The sequence below is a fragment of the Amblyraja radiata genome, chromosome 28 (assembly GCF_010909765.2).
Source record: "Amblyraja radiata isolate CabotCenter1 chromosome 28, sAmbRad1.1.pri, whole genome shotgun sequence".
Lineage (NCBI taxonomy): Eukaryota > Metazoa > Chordata > Chondrichthyes > Rajiformes > Rajidae > Amblyraja > Amblyraja radiata.
The window spans coordinates 20,274,813-20,301,178 of record NC_045983.1 but is presented as its reverse complement, the minus strand read 5'-3'; the positions used below and the strand labels follow the sequence as shown (position 1 = coordinate 20,301,178).

Below are 26,366 nucleotides of genomic sequence, written 5' to 3'. Positions count from 1 at the left end.
GGAAGGAACTGCAAATCAGGCGTGATATTCTTCCTATTTAAATCTGAATTCTGATTTTTTTGTTTTCCTATTTGTCTTTTTTTTTTGCCCAATTATTTGGCGGCCAATCAACTGTTGTCTGTAAGGGGGTTGCGTCCAATTACCGACCAGCTACCCTTGCTGAAGCAGAAGATGGCTGCAGCCAACACTTTTTCTCTGCTGTTTGCACACTGTGCTAGGCAAAGGGACATTTCAGGTAACATTTTTTTTGTAACGATTTTTCTAGCTGTATGAAGTCATTTATTTCATGAAATATTAATCTTTTGGGGGTTATTTACTGGTTATGTGTTAGAAAAATTCTAAGCTTCTGTTATGTAAACTAGCAGAAAGCTTGGGAATCACTTTCAATTTATTGAAAATGCAGGAGCCCCCTGAACCCCCACTGGGGGGGGGGGGGGGGGGCCTAACCGGCCTCCTGGACCCCTGGCCAATACTTCCTACTATTTTTCTGGAGGTGAATATCATGCATGTAGGAGTTGTTCCGGGCCAGGGTTCTTCTTCAATAGGAAGGAACTGCAGATGCAGTTGTCTTTGCAAAACGCCAAATGATTCCGGGAATGTTGAGGTGAGAGGGTGAGAGAGAGAGAGAAAGATCTATAGAACGAGACATAGAGAGAGCGAGAAAGAACGAGATATAGAGAGATTCCAGCCTCTTTACGTTTCCCCAGACCATGGGGAAACGTTGGTACCAAATGACTTTCAATGATAAACTTCTGGACAAATGCAAGAAAGCAGCTATGACATATGATACACAATAAACTGTATTAGAAATACACAGTAAACAAGTTATGCATTCTTGTACTCTTACATGGGTATGACCCAGGCACGTGCCGTGAGTAATTAGTTAGGGTAGGCAGTCAGTATCTTTGGTCAGTCGGCATTTTTTTAAAATCTTGAAAACCGCGCATGCGCAGATTGTTCTCTCGACTTTAACAAAGTAATTTGTCAGTCGACTTATAAAGTAATTTGTCTTCTAAAGTAATTAAACATAGCTCAAAGAAATTTACTTACCACATTCTATTTGTTGAAATACAACCGTATAGCCACTCTTTCCTGTGGTACCAAGCTGTTTTAAATGTTCTAATTATTTTTGTTTCTTTGTGCTGTTGAAGTTCTTTAAGTTCTGGCGTTGGTCTGCCATTTTTAATTATTTTGATCTTTTCCTCATAAGTTTGCTTAGGGAAACTCTTAAGATTACTATCCATCTTTGAAAAACCCGCATAGAAACTTGCGCAGCACATGCACGCACCGTGGCAATTAACACTTGCCACGGTGTGAAGGCAGAATTTCAGCTGCCTTTATAGACCGTTGCCACTGATGGCTTGAAGCAGCATGGACGGCAAGTGAGTAGCACATACTTCCGCATGTTAAATGTACTGCGGATGAAAGGCACAGGAGAATTATGCCTACCTAAGAGACCGATCTCTTAGGTAAGCATAATTTTCCGGTGCCTTTACTATTTATATTTAATAATTACCATTTTATAATTTTATTCAGGGTAGGCACTGCCTACCTTGCCTACCCCAGAGCTGCCAAGTAGTACAGATTTTCCGTATTCATACGGAAATGCGATAAGAATAAGGATGTACGGATTTGCTTTGTAAAATATGGATTTTTTAAAAATCGTCCCGACTTCTTGTTTCATCTTGTTGCTTAAAATGCAAGGATATAAAAAGTCATGCTGTAACTCTAAAAATTATAGCAGATTAAATCTATTAGTATTTTAAATTTCAAGATCTGGATGATTATTTTTGTAAGCTTTGATCTGCTACAGGTTTAAACAGCGCTTTAGCGTGTGGGAATTTAAACGAACAGCGCTATGGGTTCTAATTATAGCGCTACCAGCTGCAGCGCTATTGCCTTGACACATAGCGCTATGGGTCGCAGACTGTTCGGGGAGGGAGAGGGAGAAAAAAAAGGAGAAGGAGGGAGAGAGGGAGAAAAAAAAGGAGACAGAGGAAGGAGGGAGGCGTTGAAAATGGCTTCTACATCATCTGGTGCTAAAAGCAGGAAGCAGCCGTTCAAACAGAAGTATACAAAGCGATGGCAATGAATGCACTGTCAAGTAAGGTACATAGAAGCCATGCCAATTGGTAGCAAAGTTATGCATTCTTGTACTCTTACATGGGTATGTCCGCACATAAAAAAACATTTTTTCCAGCAAAATGGCACAGCGTAAAAATACTGATATCCTCAGCAAAATACTGATTTTCAGGTACTAGAATACTGAAATGCTCTGACAAAACTCGGCAGCTCTGCTACCCCGACGGCGCAAGTCTGGTATGACCGAGCATAAAATAATAAAAATTTTAAAATCTGCAAAATCGGATTGCGTATAAATGCTGATTTCCTCAGCAAATTTCAGGATACAGAGTGTCTTGTGGGGCAGACTGAGCTTCAAGTATCAAGTTGGCCTCGGGTGATTCTAAACCTTCAATATATTGCCACTGTTTGTCTTGAGTTTGTTGTGAAACAGAGATCTGGGAGTACAAGTGCATGTTCCCTAAACGTGGCAAGTCAGGTTCGACATTGTGCCTTCATGGGGAAGAGTATTGTGTATGATATAGCGCATAATGCAACTGCACAAGTTCTTGGTCGGAACCGAATTGGAGTATTCTGGTTCTCATTGTACAGTGATAGGAAGTTGGTCATTATGTTGGAAGGGGTGCAGAAGAGATTTACCGGGGTTTGTGGGTTTGAGTTATGGGGCTGTCCCACTGTACAAGCTAATTCAAGAGTTCTCCCGAGTTTCCCCTGATTCGAACTCGGAGAATTACGGTAATATCCACTCGTAGGTACTCGGGGCTCTCGTGGACATTTTTCAACATGTTGAAAAATCTTCACGAGCTTACCGTGTTTCCCAAGTACCTACCGTTAGCGTTACGGGCCGCTAAGAGACGTCCCGAGCTCCGACGTAGCCGCTACGTACATTCTACGTGTTTACCACGAGTTTGATGGGGTTTTTTTAACTCGGAAGAGCTCTTGAATTAGCTCGTACAGTGGGACAGCCCCATAATCAGGAGAGTTTGGATAGGATGCAAATGTTTTCTTTGGCCTGCAGGAGGCTGAGGTGTTACTATCATAGGGCATAGATGCACTTTTTCCCAATCTGGATAGTCTTATCTAGAATGGTCCTACAATTTGCTGGAGGAAGCTGTAGAAGTGGGTACAATTACAACTTAAAAAATATGTTTGTACAGATATGGCTAGGAGTTAATAGTACTTGGGGCCACATGCAGGACTAGTGCTTTATGCTAACTTGGACAAGGTGTATAGTTCTGTGACTCTAAATCTCTATTGGAAACTTTTCAAATAGAGTTGAATTAAAAAGAAAACTTATTAAAATTACAATCTGAATACTACCAAATACTGAAAATAAAGGAACCTTGATTATGACTCCCTCGTTCTTGATTCTTCCATAAGAGAAATCAACTTCCCAACCTCTATCATTTCATGGTCTTTTATGGTCCAATTATCCTTCTGGCTCTTCTATACTTCAGAACTACTGTATTATCTTGTGTTTAAGAAGGAACTGCAGATGCTGGAAAATCGAAGGTACACAAAAAAGCTGGAGAAACTCAGCGGGTGCAGCAGCAACTATGGTGCGAAGGAACGTTGCCTATTTCCTTCGCTCCATAGATGCTGCTGTACCCGCTGAGTTTCTCCAGCTTATTTGTGTACCTACTGTTTTATCTTTCTGTGTAAGGAAATCAAACCATTCAAATTATCCTGTCAGTGAGCCTTTGTGGAACTGCTTTCAATAAACTTGACATATATCATTTAATAAGAGTACCACTAAACAGTACTCCAGATGTGGTCAGACCTTTCCCAAACACAACTAAAGAAACACAACAGTTTTGTTTCAATTCTCTATGAAATGGGCACTAACATTTCATTAACTTTCCCAAATACTTGTGATACCTATAATACTAGCCTTGAGCAAATCATGAACTAGACCACATGGGGACGTGTATCTCATCAGTTGATCTCCACTAGGGGCGCCGCATTGATTGTAGCCTCTGCCTACAGTCTGTGTTTTTCAATCTTTTATTTTGAGTGTTTTAAAAGTGATTTGGAGGATTCTTTCGTTTTTCTATGTGGGGGAGGGGGGTAGGGTAAGGGGGAAACGTTTCCCAGTCACTTCCTGGCGAGAATGCGACTATTCTCCGAGTTGCGTCCATGCCCCCCCCCCCTCCTCACGGCCTACCAACCGGATTGGCATGGCCTTTCCTGCCAGGGACCGGACCAAGCTTCAGCGGCGGTGGATTCACCGTGGAGCGGGCGGATGCCTTCCTGGATCGCCATTTGAAGCTCGGGAGTGCTGGGCCTGCTGCTTCAACATCTCGGAGCTGGAGGAGTCCTGGGACACTTTGCCAAGGGCCGCCAGCGTTGAATCTCCGCCCAGCGAGGCCTGTGGATTTTGGGTGCCGCGGACTCTGGTAGGAAGTGGCCGATTCGGATGTCCAAGCCGTTGAGGTGGTTCTTCTGTTCCGACGTCGGAGTTCCATCATCCCGGCGTGAGGGCCTGAACATCGGGCTGCCCGTGACGGCAACTGCGAGGGGTTCGGGAGCCCCCCGACCACGGGTGAACAACGGAGGAGGATGACTGAAATCTAGAGCTTTCCCACACAGTGGGAAATTTTGATTCCGCTGTGTGGGGATGTCTGTTAAAGTCCATCGTGTTCTGTGCTCTTTATTATTCGTATGGCTGTATGGTGACAACACATTTCACTGTACCAATTGGTACATGTGACAAATGTATCCTGTATCTTGATTTTATCCACAAGATCAGTGGGCTTATTGAAATGAATAGGATCATCATTACTACACTAGGCATTTCTAGTGTAGGGCAGCCAGCCTTTCTCTGCAGTATGTGGTACATTGCTGCTGAGCTCGGTGGTGGCTGAATGGGAGGCTAGGTGGCAATTATCATTTAGTTCAGTTTAGCAAATACAGGTACACCGCCGATTTTCCGGCAACTGATGGTCCGGCACCTCTTTTAATACGGACAAATTATGAGAGTGCACTTGAAATTCCTGCGACCGCCAGACTGGTTCACTGGGCAGCCACAGATGGCATTGCATGTGACGGGCGCTCTTTTGGGACGTCTGCCTCCATCCCGAAAAAGTTAATTGTTTACCTCTGCAATTGTTGGTGGTGATCCCTCGGTGCTGTGTGATTCTTACCTTATTTTGCTTACATTTAACCCTAGCTATGGCTTCTAAGCGAGGTCCAATTGACAGTTGTGATGTCAAGTGTAAGCACGTTAATATTGATACAAAACAAGAAAGAACTGTTGAACAAACTCGACCATGGTGTTTTCGTGCGGAAACTCTGATGCGTATAATATTGGTTCGTCAACTATTTACGATGTAAAGAAGCACACAGACAAAATAATTACATTCTTTGTTGACAGTGATTCCAAGAAGCAGATGAGTAGTAGAAAAACTATGAAAGAAGTTAAGAGTACTGAGCATGATCAAGTGATGATTGGAATGGTTTTGACATCGTCGGAGTGAAGGAGTGGACTTGTTGGTAGCACATTAATAAAGCAAGTTAAATTGTTCCATAAAGAACTTAAATTAGAAAATGAGTGCGACTATAGTGAAGGATGGCTTCAAAGGTTTAAGAAGCGTTATGGAATTTCCATGCGTAAAGTGTGTGGTGAAAAACTTTCTGTAGACCACGAAGGAGCTACAGAGTATGTACAGTAATCAATAAACCCTTTTTGTAGGGGGCACTGCTGAGCAACCTATTGAGTAGGATGTGAGGTTAGTCTCCTGCAGATTTCGATTAAAACTGTTATTCATCGGCTCTTTTTTGATAATAATTTTGAGGAAAGATACTCCAGTGGATTTTGTGCTGGCTTCTTGATGTTTTGGACGAGTTATTATGGCTACTAAAAGCACCAGAGCTCGTGGTACGGCTCAACAACAGAGGCCTAATTCGCAGGAAGAGACCACGTCTACAGGTACCTCGACCCCGCCCCATGGCTCTACCCCGCTGAAGGCAGGACCGCAAGTTGTCGACATGGAGGCCCTGAAGCTAGAATTACTGACATCTTTGAGACAGGACGTTGCAGATATTTTTAAAACCGAACTACGAGCAGCATTGGGGGGTGATTTGTCCACAATCGGAGTCGACCTTCAAGCAGTGAAAACACAACTCGCGAACGATAAGGTTGCTACGGACACTGAGTTGGCCATACTCCAAGGTACTGTGGGGATAATGGAGGAGTCACTTGCTGCCTGTACGGACGAGATTGCTGAGCTGAAGATTCAGATCAAGCGTCTAACTGCTGAGTTTTTTAACTTGGACAAAAAATGTGAGGACCTCGAATCCAGATCGCGCCGCAACAACATAAGAATAGTGGGGGTTCCTGAGGAGACGGTCGTCAATTCACTTGCTATCGCCACCCTGCTTAAGGACGCGTTCAAGCTGGACAAAGAGCCACTACTGGACCGGGCGCATAGATCCACACAGCCGAAACCGCGACCCGGTGAGCGACCACGACCCATCAATGACTGTAAATGTTTTACGCCGGTTCGACAGATTGATACCAGTGATATGACGATCTCCATTTTCAATGACCACACTGCTAAGGTGGCCCGGGCAGCCTTCAACGAGGTCAGAAAACAGCTGCGTGGCGTGAAGGAGGTTCGCTATGGTCTTTTCTACCTGGCCCAACTCCGGATCAGCTACCAAGGTGTGGAGAAAGACTTTGACTTGGCGGAGGATGCCAAGGCGTGCGTCAACAAGATGAATATTGGGTGATGTTGTACAATATGTTGCAATAATGTCATGCATCCATGCCTTTAGTTTATATTTAAATATTTGTTCACATTTGATGTTTGTTTACATTTAGACACTTGTTTACTCCTGTTCGACTTGCATTAGTTCATCTTCACTGCAATTTTCCTTTTAGACGCAGGGGGAATTTAACTTGTTTAAATTGTTGTGTGATAATACTTTATTTTGCACTAATATTAGGCCCCCAAAATATATTATGGTATATTGACCGATATGGGATATTCTTATTATTAGTTGTGCCTTTTATTACACATTTAGGAGTCTGTGGGAGTTATTTCTTAGGGTTGGCTTAGTTTATTCTCTGAGTTGCCACAGTTATGAGGCAACAATTGTTTTCTCGTTTCTTACTTTTGGAGACTTTTTTGGTGTGTGTGCGCGTGTGTATGGGGGTTTGTGTATGCGGGGGCGGGGGGTGGGGCAGCCATCCTGGCTTTCTTTGGATCCATTTGCTTTCTTCATTTACACATGAATGTGTTCTGCTAATTTGAATCCCAGCATTCTTGGTTCTGGCACACCTATTCGTTTTCTCACTTGGAACATACATGGTATGGGCAATCCTATTAAAAGATCCAGGGTTTTCAGTCACCTGAAACGGCTTAACTCTTGACATAGTATTTTTGCAGGAGACTCACCTTAGACTTAAAGATCATCATCGGCTGCAGTCCTCTTGGATAGGTCAGGTCTACCACTCCAATTTTAATTCTAAAGCTAGAGGGGTTGCTATTTTAATTAATAAAATAATTCCGTTATTGCTGATAAAAATGGTCAACATCTTATAGTTGCAGGTACATTAATGCAAACAAATGCAAGTACAAAGTGAATTTACAGAAAACTCTGCTTTAAGTGTCGAATAGGTCAGGAGGACACATAATTGGCAACAATGCTGAATACAAGATTCAACTGTCAGCTCCTTATGCCAGTTTATCCACTAAACAAAAATCAGATTCATTAGTAAATGTCTATGCACCTAACTTTGACGCTGAATTTGATGAAACATTTTTTTTGACTCCTTAGACAAAATGATTAGCTCTTTTATTTGGGGTGCGAAGCCCCCGAGGATCTGTAAATCATTACTCCAACGATGTAAGTTCAGTGGTGGTCTCGCTTTACCGAACTTTCAATTCTACTGGGCTACTCGCATTCATAAAATACGTTGTTGGGTTGATTTTCCTTTTTCCAGAACCAGGGGCCACAGTCTTAGAATAAAGGGGAGGTCATTTAAGACTGAGGTGAGAAGAAACTTTTTCATCCAGAGAGTTGTGAATTTATGGAATTCCCTGCCACAGAGGGCAGTGGAGGCCAAGTCACTGGATGGATTTAAGAGAGAGTTAGATAGAGCTCTGGGGTTAGTGGAGTTAAGGGATATGGGGAGAAGGCAGGCACGGGTTATTGATAGGGGACGATCAGCCATGATCACATGAATGGCGGTGCTGGCTCGAAGGGCCGAATGGCCTCCTCCTGCATCTATTTTCTATGTTTCTATTTAGCTTCGTGCGAACTGGAAGCCTGCTCTTGCCCTCCTTCATCCTCTATATCTGCTCTTATATATTCCTCTCTTCCAACCAAGATTTAATTGTTTATCAAAAATCCTGTTGTGCTTAATACTTTAAAGATTTGGTATCAATTCAGGAAACATTTCAAATTTGTAGCTGCATCTCCTTTAGGTCCATTATGTAACAATCACCTGTTTCCTCCCTCACATTTGGATTCTGTTTTTTCAGTATGGCATAACAGGTATACAATGTTTGCTTGATCTGTTTTCAGATGGTATTTTTAACAGCTTTACCAATTTATATCATCATTGTATGGATTGCCAGCTAATCATTTTTTTAGGTACTTCCAAGTTAGACACTTTGTTTCTAAATGTTTTTCTACTATTCCCTCTTCACCTCCACGACAAATATGGGATAGTTTGATTACTTTCAAGACACAACAAAGAGGGATTGTTTCAGAGATGTATAACCGCATTCTGGATCTTTGCGATCAGTCCAACTCTAAACTAAGGGCTGCTTGGGAGGAAGAGCTGGGACTTCAACTTACTGAGGAGTGGTGGGATAATGTTGTGGGTGGGCCATGTACTGTTACGTCTTGCACTCATTCAGTTTAAGGTTATACATGGGGTCCATTTTTCTAAATCAAGACTGTCTGGGATTTATCCAGAGGTGGAGGATAAATGTGATAGATGTTCGGGCCCACACTGTCATCTGAGCCATATGTTTTTCCTTTGTCCACGATTATATAAAGTTTGGTCCGGCTACTTTAATATAATGTCTACCGTAATGGGAATACCTCTACAGCCATGTCCATTGATTGCCATTTTTGGGGCCCCGGATGAGTCGGGTCGATTAAACTGTGCAAAAATAAATTATTAATTTTACATCTTTAATAGCCAGACACTGCCTACTCCTACAGTGGAAATCCCCTAACCCACCCTCTGTGTCACAGTGGCTCAAAGTTCTAATGTTTTTTCTTAAACTTGAGCAAATTAAATATACATTGAGGGGATGTACTGATTTCTTTTTCCCCCCACAAATGGCAACCTTTTTTATCGTACTTTACAGACTTGCAGCTTCTGCCAGACTAAGGGCTGGTTTGTTATGTGTAGGTGCACTCTTCACTGTTAATTAGCCAGGGTGGGTGGGGTGTGTGACTGATGGTATGGTTGCATTATATATACGTTTTATTTTATTTTTTTAAATACTTTTATAAAAATTATTTCTATTTATTTTATGTTTCTGATATTTATTTTTCTTTTGTGTATTATTTGAGTGTTTCTTATTAACGTCTTTTTTTCATTTTTGTGTTGATTTATTTTAAATGAAAAATAAAAATAAAAAATAATTAAAAAAAACCTTTTTGTTATACTAATAAAACTGCGTCATTTATACCTGTATTAATGTATTCATCCATCATTTAAATCACATTTATTATTTGTTTTAAGTTTCTAGAAGTCCATGGTGCGTGCGTGACATTGGAGGGGTAAAATTAATGGATCAGAGGTGTATTGTTGAATTATTATGATGTGACCTCTGTTGGTCTGGTAAAAGCCAAAATCTGGCAAGGCTCTGGACCAAGGGTGCCTGAAAATCGGTGGTGTATCTGTATTTCTGTTACAAAGAAAGGAATATTGCAAGGAATATTTTTTTATTATGTTGCCAATCTATTAATGAAAAAATGGAAAGGCTTAGTTTTGATTTAATGTGGTGAATATTTCACCAAAAACTATGTAGGAAGTGATGTACATTTTTTCCCCTTGTGCATGTTACTTATTGTTCAATTATTTAAGGGAATTATAATGAATCACACTTTATTTTCCAGCAAAGGAAGAGTGGAACACTAGGATCACTAAACTAAGGAGGATGGTTGAGGAACTCTTCAGCAAGAAATATGGTACGTATTCTTAACACTTACGTTTTTTTTAGTTGAATTTTCTTCTCTTTGATCTACTATCATAAAATTGAATGATATTCATTCTTGAATGAGAATCATGAACTTCTACAAACATTTTATTGATCTCATACAAACACAAATTCAAGCCATTCATACTGGGGCAAGTTGGAATAAAAGCAATCTGGTATTCTCTCCTCATCTATGTTGTTAACAATGCCTGGATGTCGATTCTTCATTGCAGCCAGAGATAATGTAAATATCCCTCCTCATATTTGTTGAACCCCTGACTAAATGTAAACAAAGCTCAAAACTTTGAGTGCCGAACACAAAGTTCTTAGTGTCAACAGGGAGATGAACAGAGTTGGTATTTTAGGTCAAAGACCTTTCTTCAAAACTGGAAAAGTGCGAACACCAGTTCTGGGGTTGGTGTATCTAGAGAATGGATGAGTGTCTGTGATAGCGTTCAGGTGATACTCACCAAAGTAACAATTCATTTAAAAAAAAAAATAACAGTTGAAAAAATATGCTGCAGAGATGAATTGAAACAAAGGTAGTCAGCTGTTGGGGGTAGGAAGTGGAAAGGGTTTTACATGAACTTATTAGACTTGAAGTCCTGCGGTTGTAAACTGAAACAATACTCGTGTTTGTAAATACGGTCTTCAGTAATGTTGCAAGAAGTGAAACTTCAGCAAATAATCTTGACATTTTGCATGCATGACTGGCATGCCAATCATAATAGATTTTACACCAACAAATGTATGTATTTCAATTCTGATGTTGATTTCAGCTGAAGCCATGGGACAGACACAAGCAATGGTTGTTCCCTATCGGAGATTTGAATCCCACCCTAAAGACCTCTATGTGGAAGGTTTACCTGACAACATTCCATTTAGAAGTCCATCTTGGTATGGAATTCCAAGGCTAGAGAAGATCCTGCAAGCAAGTAATCACGTTAAGTTTATTATTAAAAGGTTGGTTTGTTGTTTTACTTTTTGTTGGTGCATTTTTAACGTACAACTTTGAAAGCCTACACTGCGGTTGCTGGAAATATGAGAAAAGCTGAAAATGCATAATTTGCTGAGAAACAAGTCAATGGTTCTGTTTGCTAATCTTTCAGTTGAAAAAGAATTGTTTTAAAAAAAATTCTAGCAAGTAGTGCAGATCAAATCAGACCTACTCAAATGTAATGCAAGGTAGGAATTTTTTCATGTTAACGGGCAGTGATGGCAATCAGTGGAGTAGTATGCTCCTCTTGTATGATGTGGGAGGTCAGGGACATGTCTAGTGCCCCAGCAGCTCTCGGATTGCAAGGATTGGTGGAGGATGCAGGAGGCAGAGGGTGTTTGAGATGGTGTGGTCACACTGTGGGTGCAGACTGATAGATGGGCGATAGCCAGTACGGGAAGATAGGTAGTGCAAGATTTCCCTGTCAATAAGTATACTGCCTAGGCCGTTATAAAGCCTAGGCCTTATTTATTTATCTCCATTATTTCTTTCTAGGCCTGGTGATTTATAGTTTTAGGCAACTTAAAGTATCCTTGTTTATCATTTCTCAGACTTCACATTTTTCCTCAATGTCAATATCTTCATCAAGCCCCCTTTTCTATGAAAACGGATGCAAAGCATTAGTTCAAAATTCCTTTGGTCCCACTTCCTCTGCCAGAGTAGGTAAAACCTTCACAATCACTATCAAATGTCCCCGTCAAGATATTGGTTCTCCCCCCCCCCCCCCCCCCCCCAAGTTCAGGTGCAACTCTTCACTCTTGTACATGTCACATCTGACCCAGAAGCGATCCTCCCGCTTGAAAATCTCAAATACTACCATCCTGCACCATTAGTGTGGAGACTAAAGATGCTGTTATGATTAGAGACTCCATAGTTAGAGGGGTTGATAGGGTTCAGTGACCGGGAAGAAGACTCCAGGGTGGCATGTTGATTTCCCCGTGCTAGGGTCAAGGTATCTGGAAAATTGTAGAAATCTTTCAAGGGAACATTAAATTCACAAGTACAAATGTTTGTTTCAAAGTTCACCCCCTGGTGTCAAGAAAACTAATTGGATTGTTAGCAGTGTTGGCTAGATACTTCCTTTTGCTTAAGAAGGAACTACAGATGCTGGAAAATCGAAGGTAGACAAAAATGTTGGAGAAACTCAGCGGGTGAGGCAGCATCTAGGAGCGAAGGAAATAGGCGATGTTTCGGGTCAAGACCCTTCAGACTGATGTGGGGTGGGGGGGGCGGGAAGAAGAAAGGAAGAGGAGGAAACTGGGCTGTGGGAGAGCTGGGAAGGAGTGGGGAAAGAAGGAGAAAGCAGGGACCACCTGAAATTGGAGAAGCCAATGCTCATACCCCTGGGGTGTAAACTACCCAAGCAAAATATGAGGTGTTGCTCCTCCAATTTACGGTGGGCCTCACTCTGGCCATGGAGGAGGCCCAGGACAGAAATGTCGGAATCGGAATGGGAGTAGAAGTGCTGAGCCACCGGGAGATCAGGTTGGTTATTGCGAACCGAGCGGAAGTGTTGGGCGAAGCGATCGACAAGCCCAAGCCTGGTCTCACCGATGTAGAGCAGCTGACACCTAGTGCAGCGAATGCAATAGATGAGGTTGGCGGCGGTGCAGGTGAACCTCTGCCGTACCTGGAAAGACTGCTTGGGTCCTTGGATGGAGTCAAGGGGGGAGGTAAAGCGACAAGTTTAGCATTTCCTACAGTTGAAAGGGAAAGTGCCAGGAGAGGGGGAGGTTTCCTTCTTTCCCCTCCTCTTTCCAGCTCTCCCACAGCCCACTGTCTCTGCCGCCTCCTTCTTCCCACCCCCACACCCACATCAGTCTGAAGAAGGGTCTCGATTCCGAAACGTTGCCTATTTCCTTCGCTCCATAGATGCTGCCTCACCCGCTGAGCCTTCCTTCCTTTTGCTGTTAACTTGATTAGTTAGAAATGTCTTTACATTGTTGATGATTGCATCAAGTCTTTATGAATACAAAAGTTGTTTTTGAGGAGCTTTCAAGTGACAGATTAACATAGAAAACCTTTGCAACAGTTGATGCAAATTGAAGTTTTTAGTTGATTGTGAATTTTCGATAATAATTTTAAGCAAAAAAATTATATGTGAAAGTTTCCTTTCTTCACAAAACATAACCAAACTATCATTTTTTTAAACTCAAAGCCACCTGATGTAATCAATTCTTATTTCTAGATCAGACCTACTGGTGAATGAATCGAATGAGGCCAATATACAGAGATCAAGCACAACTGGTAAGACAAACTGTCTGGTTATAAATGTGGTACAGATATTTGTTGGGTGATTAATCAGCAATTTGTAAGTTACATGCATAACAATATTTGTGATGATATTAAAATCCTCTTTATGGATTATTGGGACCAGCAAGGGAAAAATGGACAAAAGCTTAGATGCAAGGCAGATAGTCACATCATAATGTAATAAGTATGAACAGGAAAGATATAGGACCTGTTCATCTGGTCAGCCTGTGATAATGAGCCAGTAGCAGACAGATTCTCATAAAGAGAAAGAGCGACTTACAGGGTTCAGTATTGTCTGAAAAGATGCAATATGCCAAGACAGAAAAGGCATAGTTCCTCAAACTTGCATTTAGCCCTGTAACAGTACACGAGTCTGCAGGTATAAAGGTCAGAATTTGCTTCATGGTGGGAAGCAAAGGTGGCAGCAGATTTTTTTCGGACTGGAGACCTGTATCTTGGGGATCGTTACTGGGCGCAATGTTGTTTGTTATCTATGTCAGGGGTCTCCAAACTATGGCCCGCGGGGCACATCCGGGCCGCCACAAGATTTTATCCGGTCTGCAGCAAGATCAGCGCAGGACGGAGCGTGTGTCAGTTAGGCGTTGTAATGTCTGCTGTAAGACCCTGTTGAGTCTAGCACAATGAATGCACGTCCGACATCTTGTAAGAACAGTTTATTTCAACAACCAACAGAAACTTCTAGAAGGTCACTTGTCAACAGTCACTAGGCCCAGGCAAACCTGGCAGCTTCTACTCCTGGCCTCAAGAGGGCACTGGCATTTACACATTGATGACGAGTACAAATGTTGCAAAGTGGCACTAGCATTTACATCACAGGCATTGAGCTGATTCGAGTCGGGGAGCACGTTGGCCTGGAGCTGCTCTTAGTGTAGAGCCAAGACATCACAGGGCCGCCGTGAAGAAGGGTGCAATGGGGGGGGGGCGGCAGTGTTCGGCGGAGCGGTATAAAATGCGATCGTTCTTCGCCTCTTCCTCCAGCCCCGACTCCAGGTATCGGCAGTCGGACATACCTGACACGTTATTGATGGAGATTTCATAAAAGTGTGTTTGAGTTCATTAAATTTATGAAACTGACATTTCTTTATTTTTTCCTACGACTCGCAAAAATGTGCCAAATATATAATGTGGCCCTCGTGCTGAAAAGTTTGGAGGCCCCTGATATATGTCAATGCTTTGGATGAGAATGTACAATGTGGTATGCAGATATACAAAAGTAGATGGTATCATAGCCAATGAAGCTAGTTATCAAGAATTGCAGCAGGATCTTGATCAACTGGGCAAGTGTGCTCAGGAACTGCTTATGGAGTTTAATTTAGATAAGTGTAAGGTGTTGCATTTGGGAAGCCAATCCTGGGCAGGACCTTCACAGTAAATGGTAGGGCCTTGGAATGTTGTAGAGCAGATATATTTGCAAGTTTATAGTTCCCTGAAAGTGGGTAGGGTGGTGAAGATGGCTTTTGACATGTTGTTCTTCATCTGTCAGGGAACTGAATATAGAAGTTGGGATAGACACAAAAAGCTGGAGTAACTGCGGGACAGGCAGCATCTCTGGAGAGAAGGAACGGGGGACGTTTCGGGGCGAGACGTGCAATCTAATGGGGAATCAAAAGTACCTAAGTTGTAATTTTTAATTGTTTCAGGAAAAGAAGATTGGAATATTAGAATTACAAAACTCAGAAAACAGGTTGAGGAGATTTTCAATACAAAATTTGGTAAGTTTTTTAATTTTAAAGCAAACATAAAATAAATATTGGAACACTTCAATTTGTTATGAGAATGTACCTAACTCTAATACTACTGTTGCATGCAGCTGAAGCTCTGAATCTTCCACAACCAGTGAAGGTGCCATATCCATTATTTGAGTCCAATCCACAGCACCTCTATGTTGAAGGATTACCAGATGGAATTCCTTTCAGAAGCCCTACATGGTTTGGAATACCTAGACTGGAAAGAATTATTCGAGGCAGTGCAAAGGTTAAATTTATTGTGAAGAAGTAAGTTCTGAATTTAAAATTTTAGTCCTTGTGTTTCTTTTAAATTGGCATTAGCTTTTGTCCAATTAAAGTTCTAAAATATGGCATGAGGCATTGAATGCAATTACTTGTTGTAAAGTGTTCTTCACAGCTATTACTCACACTTATTTCAATGGTTTTCCGCCAGGCCAGACCTAGTAGAGCCGTACATTCCCGATGGGTTGAAACAAGGGAATAGCACTGATGGTAAGGATCTGAATGTTTTCAACCCATGTTCAAAATGGTGACGTTGTGTAAATGTTAAAAGCTATATTTGTTAGTGAGGAATTTGTATTTGAATTTTCAACCTGAAATTTGGATCAACACTCTGCGACATTGCTCATTGTTTATGCGATCTCTGCCACATTTCGCCCTTGCCATAGTTGGCCATTCTAGTTCTTGTCTGCGACAGCAAACTGAGAATTTGTTATTATAAGGGAAAGTGTCAATTATCAAGGAAAGATATGATGATCTCATCGTTAGAGAACTGAAGAAATTCTGGCACATTTTGTTGGATATCACTCGGGGCTGTGGAGTCGATACCGAAAACACCCGACTCAGACTCCTTGATTTCTTATGTATCCGACTGACTGATTTCTTGTGTATCTGACTCTGACTCTAACCTTGACCCCTGGGTATAATAATACTAAATCTGCAATGATGGCATTACACAAGATGGCATTTCATAAGAACTACATGAATCATTAGGCTACCTTTTAAACCCACGTCCTTAAAGTTTTGAGTCTAATGGTTGTAGCTATGTTCTTGTGTCTTTTTCATTGTTTATTCTTGAAAAAAACCATAATTCATTATGATAAAAGAAGAAAAAAAATACATATTGGACTATGACAAAATTAAAATTCCATTGAATTAAATAAAAATTATAAAACGCATTACCCCAAATATTTATTAAACCAAGGCCACAGGTATGAGCTAAATGGCTAAATTATGACCAAAAAATTCTTAAGTGCAATAGAAATTAAAACTAAATGCATACGTAGTTAAGTTTGATACTAAAGTACATACCTAAAATTTATTAATAACGTCCTTGGGAACAGAATTGCTTGTGCTAGATCCTCTTTCATTGAATTGAAGTCCTTAATTCAATTAAGGACTATTTTCAGTGCGGAGAACAATCTCTCCACGCTGACCTGAGTGGGTGGTATGGTTGTTAAAAATCATAGCTGCAAATTTTACTATTTCTGGATAAACAGGGATGACTTCTTGTACTGTAAGTTTAGATGAGCGATCATATTTCTCTACTACTTTTAAATCACCAAGAAAATCTTGCTTAAATTCCATTCATTTCACATCAAAAGGCTGCCTTCGCACGTTTAAACGGGAACACTTTGCTCTCGACTGTTCAATTTTATCTAAATACTAGACCAAGTGCGGATCCGTTGGGCCAGATTCCGTCAAGGCAAAATTCCACCAACCTGCGCCGGCCACTGCATTGGGAAGTAGATTAAAATGGTGATGTGAAAATCGGCAAAGGCGACTCTAAATAGCCCAGGCTGGTTTTTGAAATACTTTTCATTTTGATTGGAATTGTAGCTAAAAAAGCCGTTTTTTTAATCTCCAATGGTTTGCAATAAAGTTTGATTAAACCAGACTTAGCATTATTTTAAACTTTTTTGTTCCAATTATGTGTTTACAAAGGCATTTCAGTTATGTGCTCCTGAACACTAAATTCTGACTTCATTACAAAGTTATGTTTGTGTCTTAGATTGCTAATTGTGACTGTTAACTTCTGTAAAATGTGGAAAATAAAACTGGACATTCTGTATTGGAATTCACTTTTTTAAATCTAATTAAAGTAGAAAAACTCTTATCTAATGCATATTCCTTCATCTTCTGTGCCATATTCCTTCATACCAGGCCCACTGCGCACGAGCGGGGAGACATTCACGTGCTGGGAGACGCTCAGTTATTCAATTATCGGGCCACTGCGCACGCGCGGGGTTCAAATTCTGCACGCGCGGATACTGGGCCCACTGCGGACGCACGGGGTTCAAAATCCACACTTGCGGATATCGGGCCCACTGCGCACGTGTGGGGAGACAACGTCACTGCTCGCAATGCAATTGGATTTTTAAAAAAGTTTAAATTGAGGGAGGGTGAATCAGGCAAAATGAGCAGCCCCTGTGCAGTTGGGGGCTATGGGTGAGTGGTGGAATATTGCGTTGGGGGAATGGGTTGCGTTGGGGAAAAGGGGTGAGTGGTGGAATATTGCCTTGGGGAACGGGTTGTGTTGGGGGAACCAGACCTCCCATGGGGCTATGGGTGAGTGGTGGAATATTGTGTTGAGGAACGGGTTGCGTTGGGGGACCAGGCCTACTGTCTGACAGGGACCCAACGGGTCCCACTTGGTCTAGCATCTTCTTTCTATAACTAAAACCCTCATCGTTTGTTTGTACCTATATTTGCGCAAAAATGGTTCACGATAGCGCTGCAATATTTACCTCACCTTACTCACCATTGTCCTGTGCTGTAAATGAAACAAGTTTTGTTCAGATCGATGGTATAGTTTAAAGGTTTTTAACGTTAAAAAAAATAACTTAAAACAGCGGCCACACACGCAGTTGGAGGAGAGTTCCCGTGCGCTTCTTTACTGGCATCGCAAAGGGCACCCAACGCCTGCGCAGTTGGGGCCTTTCCAGAATTATTATTGCCTTTTTTTTTTTTTCACAATGGCGGAACAACAGCGGCATTTTACTGCTACTCCAGGCCCGCAGGGATCCGTCGCCTAGGTGCTGGGGCTTGTGTATCTTTCCAGTCAACTTTGGCCAGCTCCTCCCTCATGGCCCCATAGTTCCCTTTATTCAACTGTAACACTGACACCTCCGATCTACCCTTCTCCCTCTCCAATTGTAGATTAAACCTGACCATATTATGGCCACTACCTCCTAATGGCTCATTAATCTCAAGTTCCTTTATCAAATCCGGTTCATTACATAACACTAAATCCAGAATTGGCATCTACCTGGTAGGCTCCAATACAATAATTGCTCTAAGAATCCATCATGAAGGCACACTACAAAGTCCCTTTCTTGGGATCCAGTACCAACCTGATTTTCCCAGTCTACCTGCATGTTGAAATCTCCCATAACAAACACAGCATTACCTTTGCTACTTGCTCCTGATTCAACTTGCACCCTATGTCCAGGCTACTGTTTGGGGGCCAGTAGATAAGTCTCATTAGGGACTTTTACCCGTACAATTCCTTAGTTCTATCCATACTGACTCCACATCTCCTGTTTCAATGTCACCCCTTGCAAGGGACTGAATTTCATTCCTCACCAACAGAGCTACCCCACCCCCTCTGCCCACCTGCCTGTCGTTTTGATAGGAGGTATACCCTTGAATATTCAGTTCCCAGCCCTGGCCCTCTTGCAGCCATGTCTCTGTAATTCCGACAACATCATACTTGCCAATTTCTAACTGAGCCACAAGCTAACTGAGCCACAAGCTCGTCCACTTTATTTCTTATACTTCGCGCATTCATATACAACACTTTGACCTCCGTATTTGACATCCCCCCTTGCACCGCTTGCAATTGGCCCTGACCGTACTCTCTTATCCCTTCTAGAACTTTCCTTCCCACAGGGGGAAAACAGTTTAAAACTCAGGAATTTGATTTGTAAATTGGTAAATTAGGCAATTTATCAGTCAATATAAACGAGGCTGCTCTAAGGGAGCGGCAGTGAGGAGGCGGCCTTGTGAGAAGAGTGAGTCTTTGGCTCGAGCGTCTTCGGCGAGGATGCTGAGGAGAGGAGGCTACGCAAAAAGCTGGAGAGGACGGGACACGGTGAACACATGACGGGTAAGATGAGGCAGTGTGATGCTTGCAGGATGTGGGAGGCCAGGGACACGGATGGAGCCTCTGGCTGCTACAACTGTGGCAAGTGCGTCCAGCTTCAGCTCCTGAAGGACCGTGTTGGGGGCACTGAAGAAGCAGCTAGATGACCTCAGGAAAACGAGAGTTTCCTGAACAGGACCAACAGTGAGGTTGTCACGCCGAGGATACGGGAAGAACGAAGGTGTGTCACTGAGAGAAAGGGTGGTAACCGTGGAGTGCAAGAGACCCAGGTGGCTGTGCCTAATGAAAACAGATAATCCTCTTGGGAACTGTCAAGGGAGACGATGTTTCCATTCCGAGCGGCAGGCACGTCGGTGGCTCCAATCCTAGAGACGGGACTCGACCGGTGAGACCAACGTCGGGCAGAGCCATAGTGGTGGGTGACTCCATTGTCCGAGGAGCAGACAGGAGATTCTGTGGCGGCAGACGAGACGCGAGGATGGTCTGTTGCCTCCCTGGTGCCAGGGTTCAGAATGTCACCAGCCAAATTCGGAACATCCTCAAGAGAGAAAATGAACAGCCGGCAGTAGTTGGGCACGTAGGCACAAACGACATCGGGACGAAGAGGAAGGAGGTTCTCCAACATAAGTGCAGAGAGTTTGGAAGAAGACTGAAAGGCAGGACTTCTAGGGTGGTTACCTCTGGATTGCTTTCAGTACCTCGATCTAGTGAGGACAGGAACAGGGAAATACCCACGGGTTTCAGCCAATTAGCACTTCAATTAGCAATTAGAGCTGGTATCTTACGTTCGGGAACGGCTCGAGTTGGAGGACCACACCTCCCTTGGGGGCTACGGGTAGGGAACAGGTGAGTTGGAAAGCTGCGGGAGCAACGGGTGTGCACTTGGTCTAGTATATACTAAAACTCATCTTGTACGTCAAGTCGTCAACTTTATTTGTCACATATGTACAGTGAAATGAAAGTGAATTAACTGTGTATATGTGGGGGGCGGTGGGGAGGGGGAAACTTAAAATCTCTTCCCTGCCCGGGAGACCCGACCTTTTCCCTGTCGGGTCTCCATTGTCGTTGGGGCCTAGCACCGTAGAGCGGCCTCCAACCAGAACGACCTGGGGGCTCCAGTCGCAGAGCCTGCGGAACTGCGGATTTACCATCGTGGGGCTGGCCAGCCTCGGAGCGTGGGGAGCGGTGGTGGCTCGCTGCTGCGGCCAGACTCCGGAACTCGGAGGCTCCAGGTGCAGGCCTGTGGACTGTGATATCGGGAGCTCGCGAGTCCTGGTGGGAGACCGCTTTTCGGAGCTCCCGCAATGCAACTTCTCCAGCCCTTGTCGCGGGGTTGGAACGACCCGGGAGCAGGGCCGTACATCGCCCGGCGCTGCTTTAATGGCTGCGGGACATTCCAACGCCTGCCGGGGGCTCCAACTTTGAGACATTTAGACTGGAGCGGGGCCATACATCGCCCGGCGCGGCCTAAAATGGCCGTGGGACTTACAATCGCCCGCCTGGGGTTTCAACATCGGGAGAAAAATGGTGCAGGGAAGAGAAAAGACTGCCTTCCATTACAGTGAGGAGGAGATTCACTGTGATGGATGTTTGTGTGAATTGGATTGTTTGTGTGTTGTAGGAATAGTTTTGTTTGTATGGCTGTAGAAACAGAGTTTCGTTTGAGCCTCACTGAGGTTCAAATGGCATGGAATAAATAATTGAATTGAATGGAATTGAAGTGGCAATGCCTGTGGGATTGTGCAAAACAACAGAACAGAACCAGTATTTACATTAAAAAAAAAAAACACAACAGTAAAGTAATCCCTGGTGAGATTAGAGTTTACAGTCCTGATGGCCTGTGGGAAGAAAACTCCGTCTCATCCTCTGATTTCCCAGCGTGACAGCGGAGCCGTTTGGCTGACCGCCGCAGTTGGTCTAGTACATAACTAAAACTCTGATCTTGTGCTCTTCCGGTTTGCGTGGTTTTTCTACTTGCGCAAAAATGGTACACGATAGCGCTATGATTTTTTGCCACCTTACCATTCTCCTGTGCTGCAAGTGCAACAAGTTTTGTTCCGATCAATAATATATTTTAAAAGTTCTTAAGGTTTAAAAATCTTAACAATCGCGTATGTGCAGATTGGTCTCATCTCTTCTGTCAGTCAGAGACACGCAGATTGATCTCCTCTGCTGTCAGTCAACGCCACGCCCTTCCTGCACCGCGGCCTCACCCGCCTCACTCACAAGTTCCTCTCTCCACTCCTCACAGTAACTTGTCTACTGTCTCCCCCACCACTGGCGGCGGCCGTGGGGTCGAGAGAGTTCAGTGTAGGCCCTGGACCTGTCTCTCCCTCACTCACCCCTCTCCCTCGCCCGCCCTCTGCGACAATGGCGGTCCTGTCTACCCGTCCCTCTGGGTGAAAGGCTGCGACAGTCCGTCTCCGCCACCGCTGCGGTAACACCCTCACGGCCCACCAGCTTGTCGAAACTCGTGGAACCCACTGAGGAGCACCGACTCCATCTCCCCACCCGGCCCGGCGGCAGCAACGAGCAGGCAGGCAAGCAAGTAGGCAGGGCGGGGACGGGCCGAGCTGCAACAGCGGGCAGTCCGACAGGACGGGGATGGACCGAGCAGCGGCTGAGCCGGTGTGGGCAGAGGGAGGAAGAGTCGGGTTGCAGGGTAGCCGAGCAGTTTGCGCGGAGTTTTAGTCACACACACTCACTCACGCGCACACACGTCAAGTCAACGGGATCTAAACCACAGCTAGCAATGAATGACCTGTGGAGGAAGGAACTGCAGATGCTGCTTTTCATGGAGGGAGGGAGTGGCTGAGGGGCGGGAGATGGGAAAGATCCTGGGGAGGTGAGGGGGGAGTGTGGAATAGAGGGAGAGGAGGGCAGTAGGGGAGGTCAGGAGGGATAGTGGGGGGGGGATAAGGGAGGTAAGGAGTGGGGGTTAGGGAGGGGAGAGGAGTTATGGAGGTACGGAGGGAGTGACTGATATGGGAAAGGAGAGGGAAGGGAGGAGGAGAGGGGAACAAAGTGGGAGGGTGAAGAGGATGGGAGGGAGTGCTGGGGGATGAGGGAATGAGCTGCACCTACGCAGTTGGGTGTGTGGTGGGATATTGCGTTGGGGGAAATGGGTGAGGGGTGCAATATTGCGATGGGGGAGCAGATCCAATGGGTCTGTACTTGGTCTATTTCGTCTAAAATATCCATTCCCCCTTTCTGTATCTGAAAAAGTATGGAACTCTTCTCAGTTCTGATGAAAGTTTGTCAGTCTGAAACGTTAATTGTTTCTTTGTTGACGGATGTTTTCTGTATGTCTGGCTTTTTCAATGTCTATTTCAGATTTCCAGCGTTTTGCAGTATTTTGGTCGTGTATTAATAGTAGTCTGGAGCATTGCAATGAATGTGAAATTTTGAAATCATGTGATGTGGACTCATTTTATTCAAATTAGATTTAGACTGTCCAAACTCATTTAACTTAGGGACCCCACCCACCAACAGAGGGAGGAGACGTGTATCCAGTACATCTGAGCCAAATTTGACCCGACCTGTCAAAGGTGAAAGGATCGTGTTCCTAAAATACTTTATTCAATCTGTACTTGAAATAGTTTCATGTAGTGTTCTTTTTCTTTTGATTAGATCATTAGTAAATTGTCCTCGGTGCATCCCTGATGTTTTATTCCACCCCTTTTTTTTCACTGTGCGCATTCTATTTGTAATGCACTTAATGCATGTAAAATAATTATGAATTATACTGCATTTAGAGATAAAAAGAGACTATTGCAGTAGTAAACATCGTATTTCCCGGCAATGAAGACGCACCTGCGTCGAAGAAGCACCCCCATTTTGAGTTGCTAAATTTTGAAAAAAGGCTGGCGGGACAGGATCAAGGGTTTGGTTTAGTCCTGGGATCGGCAAACGTTTTTGCATAGGGGCCAGGACCCATGTTTGTGAGCGGATGACGGGCCACATCTATCACCATAGTTAATAAATGGAGGTAATAATACATACTGAGGTAATTAGTAATAATACATACTAATAATACATAAATTAGTAATAATCCACACTAACTTCACGTTTTTCAATTAGTTTTTTGCTGTTTCCAGATCGCCTGCATGTCCCGGGACTGTCTGCAGTTCCCAGATACCTCGTGTCCCCGGGATTGGCTGCAGTTCCCAGATCCCTCGCATCCCTGGGAGTAGCTGTAGTTCCCAGATCGCCTGCGAGCCCCGGTACTGGCTGTAGCGCCCAGGTTGCCTGCGAGGCCCGGGACTAGTTGCAGTTCCCAGGTTTCCTGCCTCGGGACTGGCTGCAGTTCCCAGGTCACATGCGAGCCCTGGGACTAGATGCAGTTCCCAGGTCGTCTACGAGCCCCAGGACTAGCTGCATTTCCCAGGTTGCCTGTGAGCCCCGGGACTAGCTGCAGTTCCCAAGTCGCCTGCGAGATCCGGGACTAGCTGCAATTCCCAGGTCACTGGGGCGCCCCGGGTCTAGCTGCAGTTATGCTGTCTGGTCCTGGAGGCCGCTCGCAGCCACCCGAGCTACTGAGTGAGTTGCTGGCATGATCCCCGACCCCCCTCAACGCCCCTGCCCTCCCCGTAACTTTACCCCCTGGCGGCCCAGACGTGCTGACCCGGCCCCCCCCCCAGCGGTGCTGTCCTTTTACAGCCGCTGTGCTGAGGGATAGCCAAATCTTCGCTTACTTGGCTAGCAATCTAACCTTCGGCCTCCAAGACGCAGGTAAATGTTCAGGCCTTATTTTAGGGTTTAAAAAAAATAGCGTCTTCATTGCCGGGAAATTCGGTACTTGCAAATATATTCTGGAGTTTTCTAATACACTGGTTTGCATTTATTAGACTCAATTGGTTCTCTACCTGAGAAGACAGCACAAGCATTGACTCCAAGCAGCCCAGAGATAGAAGTTACAATAGAAGGTACTTTTCCGTTTGTATGGTATGGAACTTTCTGTCTGGTTCCATCAAGCATCAATGATCAGTCATGGGAAAGTACAAACGTTGATTAAAAAATAATTCCGTTGCATAGTGTGGTCTTTGGGGGGAAAAAATAGGTTAATTGCAATAAAGATTGTCCCTTTACACCAGCTTGTCCTGCAGTATGATGGTCTGCATACAATTTTCTAGAATCCCTATTTATAAGCTCCTTGATATACAATTAATTATTTGTATGGTACAATGTATTGATATTCTTGTATTAGCCAATTTGTTCTGTATAATAGTTTTAAAATGCACCTGGCATTGCTAGCGAAGGCCTCAAAAAAAGTATTAATTTTTGGAACATCTGACTGACAGAAATCAGCCACGCTCTTGCATCCAAGGCTTCTGCTGTACAAAAGTCCGTAATTGCCCCTCTAATTTTACAGTTAAATGCAGTAGCCATCTGTTAAGATTGTGTGCCTTCTGCGACTGAAGATTTTACGGTTCTTTTACACACGCGTATAGTGTTTGCTATTCTCCATAAGGTATGCCTGATGCCTCTAATTTGTGCTTATCTTCCTTGGGATGTACTATGTAGAGGTCTCTATAGTTGAGGTCTGTGCAAGATAACATGTACTTTCTATGGAGATCGGAAGAGTTAACTTGGAAATTAACCAAGAGTACACTTGGAAATTCAGTGTCTGAGTAATGAATCAATTGTGGGTCCTTTTAGTTTGGAATTTTTAAGGGTCAGTTTCTAGCATTGATTGGCTTTTTTCCCCATTCTGGTATGAGTCTTAGTTGGTTAACTGCATGATTAGGTTCTAGCAATAGTCTTGTGCATAGGTTTTGCAATACTAGATACTTGTCCAATGGTAGGGTATCCGATACGTTTGTTTTAAAATAGCACATGTGTAAAGTGTGATTTACTGTTCTGTAAAATTCTAAGAATTATTTGTTTGAAACATGCAAATTGAAATTCAAAATCGTGCAATTTTAACTGCAGCTTCTGATGAAACTCCGCCAGTCAAGTCAGTTGGAAATAATACTCAAGCAAATGGTTCAAATGTTGCCTCAAATGCTGCCTCAAATGCCATGTTTAAACCAAGAGGCAGGGAGTTTTCATTTGGTAAGAAAATTATGATTGAATACATTAGAATATGTAATAACACAAACTAATAAGAACCTTCTAAAAATGTTTAATCGTGGGTTTGATTTTGGTGAAATAGTTCTTAAAACAATCTAACACAATGGCTTAGACATTGTACATGATCTGCCTGGTCTGCCTTAAGGTATTGACAGGAGATTTGTGTTATTTGAACTACTGCAGTGTGAGTAGTTCCTTCTCCGTAGAAGTGACATGTCACAAAATGTAAAAATATGCAACTATGTCCTTTAAATTGTTACATCTGTAATGTTCATTGGTAGAAACAAATCCTAACTATCCATTCATTACTGTGTATGTGCTTCCACCACTAAACTGCAAGTGTTATTATTATTATCAGACGTCTTGATAATGTTGGCCTTTATCACATCTTTTTCTGCTTGTTCTGTTTCCCCACATAATCATTTTCATTTATTTTATACTTTGTGTTACAAAATGGTACATTTAAAATTGTTGATTTATGATAGTTTCCAATTATTCTAAAAGATTTGCTTTTGTAATAATGAATACATAACTTTTAATTGAGCTATTTTGTTTAAAGAAACACAATTGCTTGCTGATTTCTGGAATGGCCCTGAAAAATGTTTTTTTTAGAGGCCATTTAAACAGGTCTGAGTTTACTAGCTGAATGCAAGTACAAGAAAAACTCATGGTTATGGTTTAACTCGTGGTTAGGCTCAAGTGTCTTTGCATGGTGACCTTGTAAACAAAATACCAAGTTGCATTTGGTGAACCATGGTTCTGTGGTTGGACTGCCGGTCGAATCAATTTAATTTGATTTGATTCACTGATAGATACCAAATATGAAACCAGCTGAACATGTGGTGAAACAGGAAACATTTCTATTAATTGTTTGAAAATAATCCATCTTTAAGGGAATGGACTTGCCTTACATTATGACTTATGTTGTGGCTTTAAAACTTAGA

At 43.2% G+C, this 26,366-nt stretch overlaps 1 protein-coding gene across 10 annotated transcripts in view; it reads left to right on the top strand.

Moving 5' to 3' along the window:
• gtf2i (general transcription factor IIi) overlaps positions 1–26,366 on the top strand; it is a 126,999-nt gene that overhangs the window by 76,641 nt on the left and 23,992 nt on the right. For 8 of the 10 annotated variants that reach the window (XM_033046015.1, XM_033046013.1, XM_033046010.1 and 5 more), the window contains 9 exons: positions 10,168–10,239; positions 11,027–11,210; positions 13,433–13,491; positions 15,159–15,230; positions 15,329–15,512; positions 15,679–15,737; positions 22,824–22,898; positions 24,198–24,275; positions 25,282–25,404. In XM_033046015.1, coding sequence (XP_032901906.1) covers positions 10,168–10,239; positions 11,027–11,210; positions 13,433–13,491; positions 15,159–15,230; positions 15,329–15,512; positions 15,679–15,737; positions 22,824–22,898; positions 24,198–24,275; positions 25,282–25,404 — 906 coding nt within the window. The remainder of the gene's footprint in view (positions 1–10,167; positions 10,240–11,026; positions 11,211–13,432; positions 13,492–15,158; positions 15,231–15,328; positions 15,513–15,678; positions 15,738–22,823; positions 22,899–24,197; positions 24,276–25,281; positions 25,405–26,366) is intronic. The other 2 variants (XM_033046011.1, XM_033046012.1) reach the window with 1 other exon arrangement.